The 21739-nt window shown below is 41.5% G+C and overlaps 1 protein-coding gene across 1 annotated transcript in view; it reads right to left on the bottom strand.

The window, feature by feature from the left end:
* The window catches only part of CUX2 (cut like homeobox 2), a 142571-nt gene that overhangs the window by 82487 nt on the left and 38345 nt on the right, over nt 1-21739 (bottom strand). The window contains exons 6-7 of the mRNA XM_053701709.1: nt 20636-20684; nt 18843-18942 (exon numbers count right to left, since the gene is read on the bottom strand). Coding sequence (XP_053557684.1) covers nt 18843-18942; nt 20636-20684 — 149 coding nt within the window. The remainder of the gene's footprint in view (nt 1-18842; nt 18943-20635; nt 20685-21739) is intronic.

Raw genomic sequence — 21739 nt, 5'->3', positions numbered from 1 at the left:
GTAAGTGGTAGGGAACTCGCCACTCGAGGGACAGCACTCCCAGAGGCGGATGACTCAGAGGCCCCTAGATTCCCCAATCCCGAGGAATTGGGCCCTCTAGCACAGCCTTGGAACATAACTGACTGTCACGTGTCAGCTGGGCCGATTCGTATTCATTACAATGAATAGAATCTGAATCAGAGACCACTTCAATCTCAACATCAGAATCCTCCATAACTGGGATATGAATACAAAAAAATGGACCAAATAAGAAAAAAATCTAAACGGCACCTCACACCCACAATGGCTGGGGCACTCACCACCTCCTATGCACCAGACACCAGCAGACAATAATTTCTCCGTCGCCACATGGTCAGGAATGCAGAACTAGAGAGTCAAAACGCCCGGTCACAAGGTAAGCCGTACAGTCCTGAAAAAGCGTGCCCGACGGCAAAAGGCCGCATCACTTCCAAGGCCCTTATGTTCCACAAAACCATGAGCCTAAGTAACACTACACATAAGCAGGTCGAATCACATAACAAACATGATTAAACCCCCCATGTTCATATAACCTCCTTTAGGAAGCATAACCCTTGATTCCAAGATACAAAAGGAGCCTCACTGAGACCCTGATTACTCTATTTGGTCCTGCAAGGTGGTAGCCTCTCGGGAAAACATTTGTAATACAAACCAATCATGAAAAAGTAAAATGAAACGATCTTACCGGAATCTACGCCGTGGAACAGGAACATGGCCCTTCAAGTGTGACAGATAGTAGCCTCGTCTCTGCCATGGACTTGAGAGAAGAAAGCAGGCAGCGAAACTTGTCAACGCTGATTGCTTATGGAGCTGTTAAAAATGAGTCGGATGGTTTTGCAGAAAGACTCTCCCTGTATCTCCGGACTCTAACTTTCATCCAAGCTCTCAGTGAGAGGCTGACAGGATTACTTAAAACTCCAGTCCCATGCCGAAGAGTACTACCCTCCATAAGAGACAAATCGCAATTTTCTGACACTTCTCTGCCAACCTCCTGGGACGAAAGGCAAAGAATGACTGGGGGATGAGGGGAGTGGGAGGAGTATTTGAGCCTTTGGCTGGGATGTCTTTGCCTCCTCCTGGGGAACCTTTCTCCCACAAGAGGCCTCAGCTGAGGCAAAAGTATCAAATTTGTAGAATTTTAAAAAAGTATGCAGAGAGGAACAAGTTGCAGCCTTGCAAATCTGTTCGACGGAAGCTTCATTTTTGAAAGCCCAAGAAGAGGAGACAGCCCTAGTGGAATGAGCTGTAAGTCTCTCAGTAGGCTGCTGTACAGCAGTCTCATAAGCAAAATGAATCATACTTCTGAACCAGAGGGAAAGAGAAGTAGAAGTAGCCTTCTGACCCTTACGCTTTCCAAAGAAACAAACAAACAGGGCAGAAGACTGGCGAAAATCGTTAGCAGCCTGTAGGTAGAATTTTACAGCACACACCACATCCAAGTTGTGCAACAGACGTTCCTTAAGAGAGGAAGGATAAGGACAAAGAGAAGGAACAACAATCTAATGATTAATATTTCTATCCAAAACCACCTTAGGGAGAAACCCCAATTTAGTACAAAGGACTGTCTTATCCGCATTAAAAAATAAGGTAAGGCAAATTGCACTGCGAAAAAGAAGAAATGGCAATAAGAAACAAAACCTTCCAAGATAACGGCTTAATATCTATGAAAAGCATTGGCTCAAACGGAGCCTGCTGCAAGACTATAAGAACTAGGTTAAGGCTCCAAAAAGGAGCAACAGATTTAAACACTGGCCTGATTATAACCAGAGTCTGACAATAAGATTGAACATCTGGCACATCCGCCAGATGCTTATGTAAAATAACAGATAATGCAGAAATCTGACCTTTTAGAGACAAATCTGACAACCCTTTCTCTAGACCATCCTGGAGAAAAGACAGAATTCTAGGAATCCTGACCCTACTCCAAGAGTAGCCCTTTGATTCACACCAATGAAGGTATTTACGCCATACCTTATGGTAAATCTTACGAGTAACAGGCTTGCAAGCCTGAATCATTGTATCAATGACAGACTCAGAAAACGCACACTTAGCCAGAACTAAGCGTTCAATGTCCAAGCAGTCAGCTTCAGAGAAACGAGATTTGGATGGAGGAATGGACCCTGAGTTAGAAGGTCCTTCCTCAGAGGTAACCTCCAAGGTGGAAGAGATGACATCTTCACTAGCTTCGCAAACCAGATCCTGCGAGGCCATGCAGGAGCTATTATAATTACAGACACTCTCTCCTGTTTGATACGAGCAATGACTCGAGGAAAGAGAGCAAACGGAGGAAACAGGTATGGCTAGACTGAAGTCCCAAGGAACCGCCAGAGCATCTATCAGGGCGGCCTGAGGATCTCTTGACCTTGAACCATACCTTGGAAGCTTGGTGTTTTGATGAGACACCATCAGATCCAACTCCAGCACCCCCCACTTGAGGGTTAACCTGGAGAACACCTCCGGATGGAGATCCCACTCCCCAGGATGACAGGTCTGTCTGCTCAGGAAATCCGCCTCCCTGTTGTCCACTCCTGGAATGTGGATTGCAGATAGCCAATTATGAGCTTCCGCCCACTGCAGAATGTGAGTCACCTCCTTCATGGCCAAGGAACTCAGAGTTCCTCCCTGGTGGTTGATGTAAGCCACTGAGGTGATGTTGCTGACTGGAACCTGATAAACCGGGCTAAGGACAACTGAGGCGAGGCCATTAGAGCATTGAAAATTGCTTTAACGAGTCCCAGACTGCTCCCCAGCCTAGCAGGCTAGCACCCGTGTTCACAACGACCCAGGAGGGTCTCCGGGAAGCATGAGCCCTGAGACAGATGATCCTGAGAAATCCACCACGAGAGAGAGTCTCTTGTCAACTGGTCTAGATCTATCCTCTGAGATAGATCCGAGAGGTCTCCGTTCCATTGTCTGAGCATGCATAATTGCAGAGCTCTCAAATGGAATTAAACAAAGGGAATGATGTCCATGGAAGCGACCATCAGACCAATTACCTCCATACAATGAGCCACTGATGGCCAAACAGTAGACTGTAGAGAGAAGCAAGTAGTGAGAAGATTGGATCTTCTGACCTCCGTCAGAAAAGTTTTCATAGATAGGGAATCGATGATGGTGCCTAAGAAAACCACCCTTATAGCTGGAACAAGGGAACTCTTCTCCAAATTCACTTTCCAGCTGTGGGAACGTAGAAAAGACAACAAGATCTCTGTATGAGATTTTGCTTGTTGAAAAGATGGCACCTGAACCAATATGTCGTCCAGGTAAGGTGGCACCACAATTCCCTGAGACATGACAACTGCCAAGAGAACAATCACTCCCAGGGAGGAAAGGTCCTGAACGCACTTTAAGAATGCCTCTCTTTTTACCTGATCCGCAGATAACCTTGAGAGGAGAAATCTGCCCTTGGGAGGACGAGATTTGGATTCTATTTTGTAACCCTGAGATACTATGTCCACAGCCCAATGATCTGGGACATCTCGTATCCACGCTTGAAGAAAAAAGGAAAGTCAGCTCCCTACGTGATCCGATCCCGGACAGGGGGCAGACCCTTAATGCTGACTTAGTCTCAGCAGAGGGCTTCTTTGATTGCTTTCCCTTATTCCAAGACTGATTGGGTCTCCAAGAAGACTTGGACTGCTCCTGCTTGGAGGAAGGAGAGTAAGACTTTTGACCTTTGAAGTTACGAAACAAAAATTACTTTGATGTCCTTTTGGTCTATTCTTTTTGTCTTGTGGTAGAAAGGACCCCTTTCCACCCGTAATTTCAGAAATGATCTCCGCTAGACCAGGACCAAACAGGGTCTTACCCTTGTAAGGTAGCGACAGAAGCTTGGACTTGGAGGTAACATCAGCTGACCATAATTTTAGCCACAGAGCCCTACGGGCTAGGACAGTGAAGCCTGACATCTTGGCTCCCAGTTAATGACTTGCATGTTAGCATCAGAGATAAAGGAATTGGCTAGTTTGAGAGCCTTAATCCTATCCTGGATCTCCTCCAACAAAGTATCCTCTAAAATCAGTTCTGACAAGGCATCGCACCAACAAGATGCTGCACTTGCTACTGTGGCAATACAAACTGCAGGTTGCCATTGAAGCCCCTGATGAACATACATTTTCTTTAGATAAGCCTCCAGCTTTTTGTCCATGGTATCCTTAAAGGAACAGCTATCCTCAATAGGGGTCATAGTTCTCTTAGCCAGAGTAGAAATAGCCCCTTCTACCTTAGGCACCGTGAACCATGAATCTCTAATGGAGTCAGCAACAGGAAACATCTTTTTAAAGACGGGAGACGGGGAGAAAGGTATCCCTGGCTTCTCCCATTCCTGTGTAATAATCTCTGTCACACGGTCTGGAACAGGAAACACTTCCACAGAGGAAGGAACATCATAGTATTTGTTAAGCTTTGTTACTAGATTTTTTAGGGTTGACAGCGTCAGGAGAGTCGTCTAAAGTAGCCAGTACGTCCTTTAACAGTAAACTAAGGTGTTCAAGCTTAAATCTGAAGATTACTTATTCAGCATCAGACAAAGGAATTATACTGTCAGAATCTGAGATTTCACCTGAAGTATCCTCCTCATCGGACTTATGAGGAAGATCCACCTTCACGGTAGCAGATGGGACAGACACCTTACCATCTGACAAATGTTTAGATTTCCTCTTGCTTTTTCCCAACATAGTAAAAGCAGATAATGCCGCAGATACAGCAGAGGATATCTGTGCAGCAAAATCTGATGGCAAATAAATGCCTCCAGGAAGCTGAGAGGAACTGCAGGGCACTGTATGTGACGCTATTGAGGCTTGGGACAGTTGATGAGAAAATGGTTGCATTGCCTGAACAGCATCATCCTGAGAGACATTAGGCTCAGAAACAAGAAATGTATCTTTACATTTCAATGTTTTATCTAGACATGAGGAACAAAATTGCATGGGTAACATAATTTGGGTCTCAAGACACTGTCACTTGAAATTTACTCAGAGCGAATTTGTGCTCAAAAACATACCCCTAATTAAAGACCTCTACACCTCAGCAGACTGAGGTGCCCTACCTGCCCCTCCAGAGTACAAAAAATCTTGCCAGAATAAACCTGCCGGTCTCACAGGGAAGACTAACAGATTCGACTAACACAGCCAACGCCGCTCCTATCAGATCTGAGAGCAGAAGAGAGGGAGTCATCAAAGTAAAAGTGTACCTTTCAGAAGCCGTTTAAGACAGAACAGTAAACTGACACATTCAGTCCTAAGTCTGCCGTTCTCACTCTGAAACCTTCTGACACAAGTCCCAAAAAGACCCACACAGAGTCTTAATAAATAAAATGAGCCACAGATTTTAAGTTAACTCCTTCATACCCATAAAGGAAGATTAACCCCTAAGACTCCTGTCACATACGTTTAATGTGCCTGCGCACTGCCTAAATAAAATCCTCTACTAAGGATTTAGCATGTCCCAAATAAAAAATGCAAAGAAAGCCTCCTAAGTGCAAGTCTCCAAGACCTAGAAGACAAAAGCACTTACCTGCAAATCCAGCTGTCCGGCAGGAAGACAGCTCACAAGGCGGGAAAGGACACATACTCCTTACAGAGACCTGTAGAAAAAGAAAGAACAGAGTAACCAACTCTGGCTTTCTATACCAAGGGCAGCAAATATGTTAGAAATCTGAGCAAGGACCACCTCACTACTTTCTAACTGCTTAAAATCCACCACTACTCTTACTCAAGAGATTGACATGGACACAGCTAAACCCAAATCCTTGCTTGCATGGAAAAGTACCCAAAAAAAGGAATCAATATCTTCAGACACCAAACTTCACCTCCTCCATTGACAGAGGCAAATAGAATGACTGGGGGTTATAGATAAGGAAAGTGACACTGAACAACTTTGCTGTGGTGCTCTTTGCCTCCTCCTGCTGGCCATGAGTGAATATTCCACTAGTAATTGGAATGTCGTTGTGGACTCTCCTTGTCTTAGAAAAGAAATGTGCCTTTTAAGAGAGGGGTTTAATGTGTTGCAAGAGTAGGTGGAAGGCTGGATACAGGTGATGAGAAAGTCAAGGGGACATGGAAGCCAAAATGAAACTGGTATTGTAATTATTGGTGTGGTTGGAGGTTAGTTCATACCTATATATCATATATGGTTTTGAAGTGATTTGTGGAGTCTGTATGAGTTGACAGGCTGATGGTAATGAGAGGTGGAGTGTACAAAGGAGGGTCTTAAAAGGAGAGAGAGTAGACATTTGTCGTTGGAGGAAAGAGTTGATATCAGAATAGAAAAGTACTGCTTAGAGAGGAGAACTGCATAAACGTGCAGTGCAGAAAGTCTCCAGAGGTTCAGGTTTTCCTTCACTGTTACTCACAATGTGGGAATATTTCTGTGGGTTGTGTGGCAGTTAAGAATTCAATTGTAGGGGATGAGCTTCCAGGGAGAGAACAATGGTGACTTGAGCCAGACTGTGAAATGCTGAAGCTAATGAGGTGTTTGGAAACAAATACTACTCAAGGAAGGAAAGAGAGGAGATGTTTGAGAGTAAGGGTCTTAGTGAGGTTTGGAAAGAGCATGCCATTTTTTAACAACTTTCCAATTTACTTCTAATATTACATTTGCTTCATTCTCTTGGTATCATGGGAGCTGAGTAGTGTAAATGTGTTTTTAGCACTCTATGGCAGCAGTGTTTGCAACAATAATTGTAGCAATGGTATAAACTGATGCAAACACTGCTACCATAGAGTGCTAGAAGTGTGCACTACTGAGCTCCTGAGTCTACCAAGGTATAATTTTGAGCAAAGGACACCATAAGTACAAAGCAAATTTGATAGTGTAAGTAAATTGGATTTTTTTATGATTCAGCACCTGTGTAGTGCTTGCTGATTGGTGGTTACATTTAGCCACCAATCAGCAAGCGCCACCCAGGTGCTGAACTATAAATGGGCAGCTCCTAAGCTTATGTTCCTGATTTTCAAATAAAAATACCAAGATAACGAAGAAAATTGATAATAGGAGTAAAGTAAAAAGTTGCTTAAAATTGCATGCTCTATCTGAATCATGAAAGAAAAAAATTGTGTTTCATATCCCTTTAGTATACTTTTAATATTTATTCATTTATACATATCATTTGTATATGTAGTGGCCAGAATATAGTATTATCATTAATACATTGTATGACATAAGGTCTTACTAGTAGAAAGTATCTTTAGTCCCTCTCTTCTTTTGCTGAAAAACAGATTTTACTGAACATTTTATAAGCCAGCATATTTTTGTCCATATTATCTGTAAAATGCTTTCCAGTTTCACCTATCCCTTCAATATTCTGAAATACTTCATTAAATCCTATACATTTACCTTTAGCACATTTATCTCTTTTGGCATAGTATGTACATATTACAGGTAAAAAAGGAAATTTATGCTTACCTGATAAATTGATTTCTTCTACGATACGACGAGTCCACGGATTCATCCTTACATGTGGGATATTATCCTCCTGCTAACAGGAAGTGGCAAAGAGCACCACAGCAGAGCTGTATATAATATAGCTCCTCCCTTCCCCAGTCATTCGACCGAAGGTATAGGAAGAGAAAAGAAAAGCTAAAAGGTGCAGAGGTGACTGAAGTTTTGAAAACAAAAATATAATCTGTCTAAAATGACAGGGAGGGCCGTGGACTCGTCGCATCGTAGAAGAAATCAATTTATCAGGTAAGCATAAATTTCCTTTTCTTCTACTAGATACAACGAGTCCATGGATTCATCCTTACTTGTGGGATACAATACCAAAGCAACAGGACACGGATGAAAGGGAGGGACAAGACAGATACCTAAATGGAAGGCACCACTGCTTGAAGAACTTTTCTCCCAAAAATAGCCTCCGAAGTAGCAAAAGTATCAAATTTGGAAAATTTGGAAAAATTATGAAGGGAGGACCAAGTCGCAGCCTTAAAAATCTGTTCAACAGAAGCATTGTTTTTAAAAGCCCATGTGGAAGCCACCGCTCTAGTAGAATGAGCCGGAATTTTTTCAGGAGGCTGCTGTACATCAGTCTCGTATGCCAGGCGGATGATGCTTTTCAGCCAAAAAGAAAGAGAGGTAGCCGTAGCTTTTTGACCCCTATGCTTTCCAGAATAAACAATGAATAGAGAAGATGTTTGACGGAAATCCTTGGTCGATTGTAAGTAAAACTTCAAGGCACAAACCACGTCCAAGTTATGTAACAGACGTTCCTTCTTAGACGAAGGATTAGGACACAAGGAAAGAACAACAATTTCCTGATTAATATTCTTATTTGAAACAACCTTAGGAAGGAATCCAGATTTAGTACGCAAAACCACCTTATCAGAATGGAATATAAGATAAGGAGAATCACATTGTAACGCATAAAGCTCAAAAACCCTTCGAGCAGAAGAGATAGCAACTAAGAACAAAACTTTCCAAGATAAAAGCTTAATATCCATGGAATGCATGGGTTCAAACAGAACCCCCTGAAGAACATTGAGAACAAAATTCAAACTCCATAGCGGAGGTTTAAACACAGGCTGATTAAAGCCTGACAAAAAGACTGAAAGTCTGGGACATCCGCCAGACGCTTGTGTAGTAAAATTGACAAAGCAGAAATTTGTCCCTTTAAGGAACTAGCTGATAATCCCTTCTCCAATCCTTCTTGGAGAAAGGACAACATCCTAGGAATCCTAATCCTACTCCATGAGTAGCCCTTGGATTCGCACCAATAAAGATATTTACGGAATATCTTATGGTAAATTTTTCTAGTGACAGGCTTTCGAGCCTGAATCAAAGTATCAATGACAGACTCAGAGAATCCCCGCTTAGATAAAATCAAGCGTTCAATCTCCAGGCAGTCAGCTACAGAGAATTTAGATTTGGATGTTGGAACGGACCTTGGATGAGAAGGTCCTGTCTCAATGGCAGTTTCCACGGTGGCAGATATGACATGTCCACTAGATCTGCATACCAAGTCCTGCGTGGCCACGCAGGCGCTATCAGGATTACTCAAGCTCTCTCCTGTTTGATTCTTGCAATCAGATGAGGTAGGAGAGGAAATGGAGGAAACACATCTATCAGTACAGCTTGGGGATCCCTTGACCTGGACCCGTAACGAGGAAGTTTGGCATTCTGATGAGATGCCATCAGATCCAATTCCGGTGTGCCCCATTGATGAATCAATGACGCAAACACCTCCGGATGGAGCTCCCACTCCCCGGGATGAAAAGTCTGACGACTTAGAAAATCCACTTCCCAGTTCTCTACTCCTGGGATATAGATTGCTGATAGATGGCAAGAGTGAGTCTCCGTCCATCGGATTATCTTTGAAACCTCTATCATCGCTAGAGAACTCTTTGTTCCCCCTTGATGATTGATATATGCTACAGTCGTGATATTGTCTGACTGGAATCTTATGAATTTGGCCAAAACCAACTGAGGCCACGCCTGAAGCGCGTTGAATATTGCTCTCAGTTCCAGAATATTGATTGGTAATAGGGACTCCTCCTGAGTCCAAACACCCTGAACCTTCAGGGAATTCCAGACTGCACCCCAGTCCAAGAGGCTGGCGTCTGTCGTCACTATGACCTATGCTGGCCTGCGGAAGCACATTCCCTGGGACAGATGATCCTGTGACAACCACCAAAGAAGAGGGTCTCTGGTCTCTAGATCCAGATTTATCTGAGGAGATAAATTTGCATAATCCCCATTCCACTGTCTGAGCATGCACAGCTGCAGTGGTCTGAGATGAAAGCGAGCAAACGGAACAATGTCCATTGCCGCTACCATTAACCCAATAACCTCCATACACTGCGCCACTGATGGCCGAGGAATGGACTGAAGTGCTTGGCAAGTATTTAGAATCTTTGATTTTCTGACCTCCGTCAGAAAAATTTTCATGTCTACCGAGTCTATCAGAGTTCCTAAGAATGGAACTCTTGTAAGTGGAACTAGTGAACTCTTTTCTATATTCACTTTCCAACCGTGAGTTCTTAGAAATGCTAACACGATGTCCATGTGAGATTTGATCAGCTGATAAGTTGATGCCTGGATCAAAATATCATCCAGATAGGGCGCCACTGCTATGCCCCACGGCCTGAAAACTGACAGAAGGGATCCTAGCACCTTTGTGAAGATTCTGGGAGCTGTGGCCAACCCGAAAGGAAGGGCCACGAACTGATAATGTTCGTCCAGAAAGGCGAACCTTAGAAACTGATGATGATACTTGTGGATAGGAATGTGAAGATACGCATCCTTCAGGTCCACGGTGGTCATATATTGACCCTCCTGGATCATAGGTAAAATTGTTCTTATAGTCTCCATCTTGAACGATGGGACTCTGAGAAACTTGTTTAGGCATTTGAGATCTAAAATCGGTCTGAAGGTTCCCTCTTTCTTGGGAACCACGAACAGATTTGAGTAAAACTCCTGTCCCTGTTCTAGTTTTGGAACTATACAAATTACACCCATGGTATAGAGGTCTTTTACACAGCGTAAGAACGCCTCTCTTTTTGTCTGGTCTACAGACAAACGTGAAAGATGAAACTCCCTCTTGGGAGAAAATCCTTGAATTCTAGCCGATACTCCTGGGTCAAAATTTCTAATGCCCAGGGATCCTGAACATCCCTTGCCCAAGCCTGAGCGAAGAGAGAAAGTCTGCCCCCTACTAAATCCGGTTCCGGATTGGGGGCTGCCCCTTCATGCTGTCTTGGTAGCAGCAGCGGGCTTCTTAACTTGTTTACCTTTATTCCAGGCCTGGTTAGGTCTCCAGACTGACTTGGATTGTGCAAAATTCCCCTCCTGCTTTGTGGTGGAAGAGGAAGCAGAGGGTCCACCTTTAAAGTTTCGAAAGGAACCAAAATTATTTTGTTTAGCCCTCATCTTAACAGTCTTATCCTGAGGTAGGACATGACCTTTACCTCCAGTCAGAAATGATTTCCTTCAGTTCAGGCCCGAATAGGGTCTTACCTTTAAAAGGAATAGCTAAAAGCTTAGATTTTGATGATACATCAGCAGACCAAGATTTAAGCCATAACGCTCTACGCGCTAAAATGGCAAAGCCTGCATTATTCGCCACTAATTTAGCCATTTGAAAAGCGGCATCGGTAATAAAAGAATTAGCTTGCTTGAGAGCCTTAATTCTATCCAAAATATCATCTAATGGTGTCTCAACCTTAAGAGACTCCTCTAGAGCCTCAAACCAAAAAGCTGCTGCAGTAGTAACTGGAACAATGCACGCTATAGGTTGTAGAAGAAAACCCTGATGAATAAACAATTTATTTAGAAGACCCTCTAATTTTTTATCCATAGGATCTTTGAAAGCACAACTGTCCTCAATAGGTATAGTTGTACGCTTAGCTAGGGTACAAATAGCTCCCTCCACCTTAGAGACAATTTGCCAAGAATCCCGAATGGTGTCAGATATGGGAAACATTTTCTTAAAAGTAGGGGGGGGGGAGAGAACAGAATGCCTGGTCTATCCCATTCCTTAGTAACAATGTTCGAAATTCTTTTAGGAACTGGAAAAACGTCAGTGTAAGTAGGTACCTCTAGATCAGTGATTTTTAACCTTTTTTTGCCGTGGCACACTTTTTTACATTAAAAAATCCTGTGGCACACCACCATCCCAAAATTTAAAAAAAATCACACATTGTAGCCTAATACAGCATATATATATACACATACACACAAACACACACATACTGTATGTATTGTGCTGTTATGCCATGCCTCCTACAAACTACCCCTGCACTGGGAGTAAAAAACAAGTAAAGTTTAAAAAATATGTCACACTGTTGTCAGTCTGCCGTGGCACACCTGAGGATCTCTCACGGCACACTAGTGTGCCACGGCACACTGGTTGAAAAACACTGCTCTAGATATTTATCTATCTTACACTATTTCTCTGGTGGTATTACAATAGGGTCACAATCATCCAAAGTCGCTAAAACCTCCCGGAGTAACAGGCGGAGGTGTTCAAGCTTAAATTTAAAGGACATCACGTCCGAGTCTGTCTGAGGTAATATATTTCCTGAATCTGAAAGCTCTCCCTCAGACAGCAATTCCCCGACCCCCAAATCAGAACACTGTGAGGGTACATCGGAAATGGCCAATAAAGCATCAGAGGGCTCAGCATTTACCTTGATACCGGACCTACTGCGCTTACCTTGTAAACCTGGCAGTTTAGATAATACCTCTGTAAGGGTAGTAGACATAACTGCAGCCATATCTTGCAGAGTAAAAGAATTAGACATACTAGAAGTACTTGGTGTCGCTTGAGTGGGCGTTAAAGGTTGTGACACTTGGGGAGAATTGGATGGCATAATCTGATTCTCTTCAGACTGAGAATCATCCTTAGACATACTTTTATCACCTAAAATATGTTCTTTGCAATGTAAGGCCCTTTCAGTACATGAGGGACACAATGTAAGTGGGGGTTCCACAATGGCTTCTAAACACATAGAAAGTTGACTTTCCTCAATGTCAGACATGTTGAACAGGCTAGTAATAACCACAAAAAAACTTGAAAACACTTTATTTATTGAAAAAACAACAATTTTGAAAAACGGTACTGCGCCTTTAAGAAGTAAAAAAGCGCACAATTTTTCCAAATCTGCTTTAAAATGCTATAACGCTCACAATTTTAGCATATATCTATCTTATATTGTAGCCTAAGATTGCACCACAAGTAAGGGACAAATTAACCCTCTATAAGCAAAACGTTATTCCAAAAACGTTATAAAAAGTAAATTAATAACCCCCTGCACCTCGGCACAGCTCTGCTGTGGCGCCTACCTGCCCTCAGGGGTCTGAGAAATCTCCCTATGACTCTGTTAGCCTATGTCTTCAGTTTGGGCCCAACCGGAGCTGAAGTTTGCTGCCTTCATGTGAAGATCAACTGCGCATCTGAGGCGCAAAAATTAAGCCCCGCCCATCATTGCGATGTTTCCCAGCCTAAAAAAACGCTATGAAGCGGTATAGGAACTAGCCATGTGGGTTCTTGCATCCCAAAAAACAGTATAAGCCATGTGAAACCCTCCAGAATAAAGCCCAGTAACAGTGAACATAAAAACGTTTCTGCAATAAAACGTTATGTTGCCCCAGTGTCTAACCATGCTGCCATCCTTTGCTGCATTAGCCCAAAAACATTCACACACAGGTCTCCAGTAAAACCCCTTCTTATATATAGGATTACTGCTTACCCCTTCCCTCATGGGAACTATGTCAGCCTGTTCTGAAATATCACAGTATCTCCAGAAATAAATGACTAAACATACCTCAATGCTTGTAGCATGAAAAACGTTCCCCACACTGAAGCTTCTCTAGTACTCCTCAGCCATTCTGTGGGAACTCATCTAGATCTTAGTGACAACTGCTAAGATCATCAACCTCCAGGCAGAAATCTTCTTCCATCTGCTGCCTGAGGGAAAATAGTACTCACTGGTACCATTTAAAATAAAAAAGTCTTGCTTGAAGAAAATAAAAACTATCATTTTAACACCTCTTTCACTTTACCTCTTCCTATTACTAGTATAGGCAAAGAGAATGACTGGGGGTGAAGAGAAGGGAGGAGCTATATATACAGCTTTGCTGTGGTGCTCTTTGCCACTTCCTGTTAGCAGGAGGATAATATCCCACAAGTAAGGATGAATCCGTGGACTCGTCGTATCAAGTAGAAGAAATTGTTTTACCCAAACTGCTTGGGACTGGAAAAGGCTAGGATTTCAGAAAAGTTTGGATTTTGGAATATTTTCATCTTTAAAATGGGACAGTTTGTCATTTAGGCAATATTTAAATGTCATAATATAGCTTATACATGTAACCTATAATTTGTAATATGTTTGTATAGATAGTACCCTCAGAAAGATAGTACAGTCATTAAATATAGAGTATTATTTGCATTTTAGAACACAAAAACCAAACCAAAGACACAGGTAGAGAAGATTTTGACTTATAGGTAGTGAAAAAACAACATTTATGCTTACCTGATAAAAAAAAATATTTACCGAAAATAAATATTAAATAGTAAATGGTAAATAGAAAAAGAATAACACAAAGGTGTAGAGGTGCCTGAGGTTTAGTAATAAATAATGTCATCTTAATAAAGGGTGGGGTCGTGGACTCTCCATATCCGGAAAGAAAGAAATTTATCAGGCAAGCATATATTTTGTTTTCTTTCCTAAGATATGGAGAGTATACGGCATCATTCAATTACTAATGGGAACCAATACCCAAGCTAGAGGACACAGAATGAACAGGGAGGGTGAACAAGACAGGCAGACCTAAACAGAAGGCACCACCGCTTGAAGAACCTTTCTCTCAAAAGAGGCCTAGACCGAGGCAAAAGTATCAAATTTGGAAAAAGTATGCAGAGAGGACCAAGTTGCAGCCTTGCAAAACTGTTCGACAGAAGCTTCATCTTTGAAAGCCCAAGAAAAGGAGACAGCCCTAGTGAAATGAACTGTAATTCTCTCGGGAGGCTGCTGTCCAGCAGTCTCATAAGCAAAACGAATCATACTTCTGAATCAGAGGGTAAGAGAAGTAGAAGTAGCCTTTTGACCCTTACGCCTGTAGGTAGAATATTAGAGCTTGCACAACATCCAAGTTGTGCAACAGACGTTCTTTATGAGAAGAAGGATTGGGACAGTGAGAAAGAGCAACAATTTCCGGATTAATATTTCTATCCGAAACCACTTTAGGAAGAAACCCCAATTTAGTATGAAGAACCACCTTATCCGCATGAAAGATAAGGTAATGTGAATCACACTGCAAAGCCGAGAAATCCAAAACTCTCAGAGCAGAGGAGATAGCAAAAAGAAACAAAACCTTCCAAGATAGCAACTTAATATTTATTGAATGCACTGGCTCAAACGGAGCCTCCTGCGAAACTTTAAGAACAAGATTAAGGCTCCAAGGAGGAGCAACAGGGTTAGACACAGGCCTGATTCTGACCAGGGCCTGACAAAAAGATTGAACATCTGGCACATGCGCCAGACGCTTGTGTAACAAAATAGATAATGCAGAAATCTGACATTTCAGATAACTGACTGACAACCCTTTCTCCAGACCTTCCTGGAGAAAAGACAAAATTCTAGGAATCCTGACCTACTCCAAGAGTAGCCCTTAGATTTGCACTAATAAAGGTATTTACGCCATACCTTATGGTACATTTTTCGAGTAACAGGCTTGCCTGGATCATGGTCTCAATGACCGACTCAGAAAATCCACGCTTAGACAGAACTAAGCGTTCAATCTCCAAGCAGTCCGCTTCAGAGAAATGAGATTTGGATGGAGGAATGGACCCTGAGTTAGAAGGTCCTTCCTCAGAGGCAACCTCCAAGGTGGAAGAGATGACATCGGTCTGCATACCAGATCCTGCGAGACCTGCAGGAGCTATTAGAATTACCAATGCTCTCTCTTGTTTGATACGAGCAATAACTCATGGAAGGAGCGCAAACGGAGGAAACAGGTATGCTAGACCAAAATCCCAAGAAACTGCCAGAGCATCTATAAGAGCGGCCTGATGAACTCTTTACCTTGAACCGTACCTTGGAAGATTGGCATTCTGCCGAGACGCCATCAGATCCAACTCCGGCACCCCCAATTTGAGCGTTAACCTGGAGAACACCTCTGGATGGAGAGTCCACTCCCCGGGATGAAGTGTCTGTCTGCTCAGGAAATCCACTTCCCAGTTGTCCACTCCAGGAATGTGGATGGCAGATAGACAACAATTGTGAGCTTTCGCCCACTGAATAATCTGTGCCACCTCCTTCATGGCTAAGGAACTCCAAGTTCCTCCCTGGTGGTTGATGTAAGCCACTGAGGTGATGTTGTCCGACTGAAACCTGATAAACCGGGCTAAGGACAATTGAGGCCAAGCCATCAGAGCATTGTAAATCGCTCTCAACTCCAAGATGTTTATGGGAAGAGTAGACTCCTCTCAAGCCCATAGTCCCTACGCCTTTAATGAGTCCCAGACTGCTCCCCAGCCTAGCAGGCTGGCGCCCGTGGTCACAATCTCCCAGGAAGGTCTCTGGAAGAATGTGCCCTGAGACAGATGGTTCTGAGAAAGCCACCACAGGAGAGAGTCTCTTGTCGACTGGCCTAGATCTATCCTCTGAGACAGATCCAAATGGTCTCCGTTCCATTGCATAATTGCAGAGCTCTCAAATGGAATCGAATGATGTCCATGGAAGCGACCATCAGACCAATTACCTCCATACATTGAGCCACTGATGGTCGAACAGTAGACTGAAAAGAGAGGCAAGAGGAGGGAAATTTGGATTTTCTGACCTCCGTCAGAAAATTTTTCATAGATATTATGGTCCTTAAGAAAACCACCCTTGTAGCTGGAACAAGGGAACTCTTTTCCAGATTCACTTTACAACCGTGGGAACGTAGAAAAGACAACACAATCTCTGTATGAGAGTTTGCTTGTTGAAAAGATGGCGCCTAAACCAATATGTCGTCCAGGTATGGCGCCACTGCAATTCCCGAGACCTGATCACTGCCAAGAGAGCCCCCAGAAAAAAGAGAAAATTCTGGGAGCTGTGGCAAGGCCAAACGAAAGAGCCACAAACTGAAAGTGTTTGTCTAAAAATGCGAATCTCAGGAATTTGTGATGATCCCTGTGGATGGGAACATGAAGATATTCGCCCTTCAGGTCTATGGTCGTTATGAACTGACCCTCTTGGACCAAAGGAAGGATGGAACAAATGGTTTCCGTTTTGAAGGACGGTACCCTGAGAACCTTGTTGAGGCACTTTAGGTCCAAAATGGGTCGAAAAGATCCCTCTTTTTTGGGAACCACGAACAGATTTGAATAGAATCTTAGACCCTGTTCCCTTACTAGAACTGGAACAATCACTCCCAGGGAGGAAAGATCCTGAACGCAGATCAAGAATGCCTCTCTTTTTACCTGGTCTGCAGATAATCTTGAGAGGTGGAATCTGCCCCTGGGAAGGAAAGTTTTGAATTCTATTTTGTAACCCAGAGATACTATGTCCACAGCCCAAGGATCTGGGACATCTCATCTCCATGCTTGACAAAACAGGGAAAGTCTGCCACCACTTCATCCAAACCCGGACCAGGGGCAGACCCTTCATGCTGACTTAGATTTAGCTGAGGGTTTCTTTGATTGCTTCCCCTTATTTTAAAGACTGATTGGGCTTCCAAGAAGACTTGGACTGCTCCTGCTTGGAAGAGGGAGAGGAAGACTTTTGACCTTTGAAGTTACGAAAGGAACGAAAATTACATTGACGTCCTTTTAGTCTGTTCTTCTTGTCTTGTGGTAGAAAACACTTTTTTCCACCCGTAATATCAGAAATTATTTCTGCCAGACCAGGTCCGAACAACGTCTTACCCTTGTAAGGAAGTGCCAGAAGCTTGGACTTAGAGGTAACATCAGCTGACCAAGATTTTAGCCACAATGCCCTGCGGGCTAGGACAGTAAAGCCAGACATCTTAGCTCCCAGTCTAATAACTTGCATGTTAACATTAGAAATAAAGGAATTGGCTAGTTTGAGAGCCTTAATCCTATTTTGTATCTCCTCCAACGGTGTTTCTACAAAAATTTGATTCAAACAAGACATTGCATAAATAAGATGCCGCACTTGCTACTGTGGCAATACAAACTGCAGGTTGCCATTGAAGACCTTGATGAACATACATCTTCTTCAAATAAGCCAGCTTTTTGTCCATGGGATCCTTAAAGGAACAGCTATCCGCTATAGGGATCATAGTTCTCTTAGCTAGAGTAGAAATTGCCCCTTCTACTTTAGGCACCGTGCGTCAAGAATCTTTAATGGAGTCAGCAACAGGAAACATCTTTTTAAATACGGGAGACAGGGAGAAAGGAATCCCTGGCTTCTCCCATTCTTGTGAAATAATCTCCGTCATACGGTCTGGGACAGGAAAAACTTCCACAGAGGAAGGAACATCATAGTATTTATTAAGTTAATAGACTTCTTAGGGTTGCCAACGGCAGAAGTATCAGAGTTGTCAAAAGTAGCCAATACCTCCTTTAACAGTACACAAAGATGTTCAAGCTTAAATCTGAAGTTTACTTCAGTATCAGATGAAGGAATAATACTGTCCGAATCTGAGATTTCACCTTCAGAGTCTACCGGCGTATCCTCCTCATCAGACTTATGAGGGAGGGCAACCTGCGTAGCAGTAGGTGGAACAGAAACCTTACTATCTGAATGTCTATCGTTCCTCTTGCGTTTTCCCAGCATAGGAAAAGCAGATAATGCCGTAGATACCGCAGAAGATACCTGTACAGCAAAATCTGCAGGTAAATAAACTCCTCCAGGAGGCTGAGAGGAACTGCAGGGCACTGCCTGTGATGCCATAGAGGCTTGGGACGTTTAAGGAGAAAGCTGTGGCATTGCCTAAACAGCATCATCCTGAAAAACATTGGGCTCATAGGGCAACAATTAATCTTTAAATTGAAGTGTTATAGCTAAGCATGCAGCACAGAATTGCATAGGCAAAACAATTTGTGCCTCTAGGCATTACAAGCATTTGTCAAAAGACACAGAGTCTTGGTCCATGTCCATAATACTAAATTAAAAATTCCCCAAATTGTAGAAATGTGGAATCTCCATATCTTATGAAAGAAATAGTAATTGTTGATAATTTTATTTAAAAAAAAAAAAAGAATTAATATGTTTGGATTTCAGAATAAGGATTTTTGGCAGAGTGATTTTTAAATGATCATTTAACCTTAGCCGGCATTTGATGTCAGATAAGACACTTCTGCTTGATATGTGTTTATCTGATTTACAGACTAATGTCACGATTTACAGACTAATGTCATGTGTGTGTACTTGTTTACATACCACTTGTAGGCAAGGCACTCTTTTTTTCTAACAGATAACTCTGTGATGAGTAGAAGCCTTCTCTTGTAATCAACAGGTTCTCTTCATTTTTGGAAGTTTCCTAAAAATATGAAGGGACAGAAATACTGGATATAACATCACATATAAATAATTTGACTTAACAGCCTTTACATCTTATTAACTAATATTATTTAAAAGGGCAGACACATGCAAAAAGGAATTGCTCTAATGTACACTATGGATTCTATAGTTTCAAAGGGTTTAAATACAAAGTTAAAGTAAGTTCTGGTGCAGCAATGTGCTAGTGGGACCTAGGTGAACACATCTGGTGAGCCAATGACATTCGGCATATGGGTATAACCACCAGTAACAAGCTAGCTCCCAGAAGTGTGCTGCAACTCCTGAGCCTACCTAGGTGTGCTTTTTAACAAAAGATAAGAAGCGAAAGAAACATATTAGATCATGGAAATAAATTGAAATATCTCTTAAAATTGCATGTTCTTTTTGAAGCATGAACATTTACTTTTATGTTCCTTCAAGATTAATCTAATCCATGGCTCCCAGATATTTACACATTGGCTTATTCTGTTTATCTATATACAAAACCAGTGCCAGCCTCTAAAAATGTGTAGCTGACTCTACAATTTTCTGAAGGGCTCCTGCTCTGGAAATAAATTTGTCAATTTCCAGTATGTTTCATGTATCAACCATGTTTTATAAGATGTTGCAACAAGGTCCTCAATATGGTGCCCTGTGTTCCAGAAAATAAATTTCCTTTTAATGTACAAGATTCTGAACAACACATTTGTGTCTACAAAAGGAAATACAAAGTGTAAATCTATTTGCGATATAATACAAAAGACACCAAAAATGTTGGTATAAAATAGTATCCCAGAAATCTTAAGATAATTTTTATGCCACTATTTAAAGGGACACTGAACCCAAATGTTTGCTTTCGTGATTCAGATAGAGCATGAAATTTTAAGCAACTTTCTAATTTACTCCTATTATCAAATGTTCTTTATTCTCTTGGTATCTTTATTTAAAATGCAAGAATGTAAGTTTAGATGCCGGCCCATTTTTGGTGAACAACCTAGGTTGTCCTAGCTGATTGGTGGATAAATTAATCCACCAATCAAAAACTGCTGTCCAGAGTCTGAACCAAGAAAAAAGCTTAGATGCCTTCTTTTTCATATAAAGATAGCAAGATAACGAAGAAAAATTGATAATAGGAGTAAATGAGAAAGTTGTTTAAATTTTCATACTCTATCTGAATCACGAAAGAAACATTTTGGGTTCAGTTTCTCTTTAACATGGCAATAGGTGCTAAAACATGCATGACTCAGCAAATAAGTCTACAAAAGAAATAAAAATACTAATCAAAAGTGGTTTTATTAAAAAAATTAAAATTACACACACACACACACATACATATATATACATACAGGTATATATATAAAAAATATTAAAAATAGCTCATTAAGAAGATTCCATTATCTAAAAATAATGCAAGTAAAAGTGTAGATAATACTTAACATATAAAACAATACTTGCACTTTGAGATCCAGGGAATACTCTAAATTGTGGCAAGTCTGGTCAGACAAGAGAGAGACTATGCATTTTGGGCCATACCTTTCCACAGGTGTACACAATATGGTAGCGTATCATGCATTGTCATCCATGTACCCAACTATCTCAGAAACCTTAGGATGGTCATGATTTGGTATGAAATGCCAACTGCCATTACTGCCCCCTAAAAATCTTTTGCAGCATAAACAGAACAGTTTACAAACCTGGGAAAGATCACAGTCTGCAGTTCCGGCCTTCATAGCTTTCAGGATGCTGATAACAGAGAGGAGAAAATGTTGATCAGGAAGACATCATCAGAGTAATACCAAACTCTTCCAGGATACATTTTACATGCTTGTGTTTTATGGTAGGGGCCTGAGGTTCTATGGTTCCCTGTTTAAGGGACATTAAACACTAAATAAATGCTAGATAGAATGATGCATACAAAGAAAAGATGAGTCTGAGAATAACATATAGATTTAATTTTTAAAGTTTCATTAGCTGTTTAAATAGTGACAAAATAAGTATAACGTTTTAATATTTAAAAAACAATGGGAGCTGCCATGTTGTAACTTAGGTTACCTTCTCTGCTGTGGCCAAATAGGGACAGTTATAAATAGGTCACTAGAGTGTACAGCCAATGGCTGTGTAGAATATAACAGTGTTCTGCACTTCCATTTTTTAACAGGAACTGAAAAGCCCACATTTTTAGAAAGGAATTACAGTAAAAAGGGGATAAAATAAATAATGAAAGTACAGTATATTGTTTTTTTATAAATACGATTTATCGTTTTATATTACCATCTCAAAGTGTTTAATGTCCCTTTAAGAGCCCTCTCTAACAGACCTTTGATAAATACTGGATGCGCACCTTACGCTACTTTATGAAGAGTGTAATGTAGTTTTAATGATTTGGAAAAGAGGTTACAGAGCAGATCCCAAACAAATTTCTAAAAAGTACCAAGACTAATAAGCTAACTCATAAACAATCTAAAATTTAAATCTATAATAGCAACAGAAAATATTAGCATTCCAAACATAAAAAGTAAGGAAAATAAAGCAGTATACAGAGAATGTGTGTGCAATATCATCTCAACAAGCTAAAATATATTACATGATATAGCAGACCAGAAGCAGCAATAAACGGTTTTCATTCGGATATATAATTACTTACACTTTGTAAATAAGCAGCATGCAGGAAAGCATAGTTCAGCAAACAGTAGACACGCTTGCACTAAAAAGTCACCATTCAGTACTTTGTTAAGATTTTTAAGTACAAATAAGTGTTATTTAAAATGAATAAAAACAAGGAACATCCTCAAGCAGGA

Source organism: Bombina bombina, chromosome 2 (assembly GCF_027579735.1).
Source record: "Bombina bombina isolate aBomBom1 chromosome 2, aBomBom1.pri, whole genome shotgun sequence".
NCBI classification, from domain to species: domain Eukaryota; kingdom Metazoa; phylum Chordata; class Amphibia; order Anura; family Bombinatoridae; genus Bombina; species Bombina bombina.
This window is presented reverse-complemented; position numbering and strand designations above follow the sequence as displayed.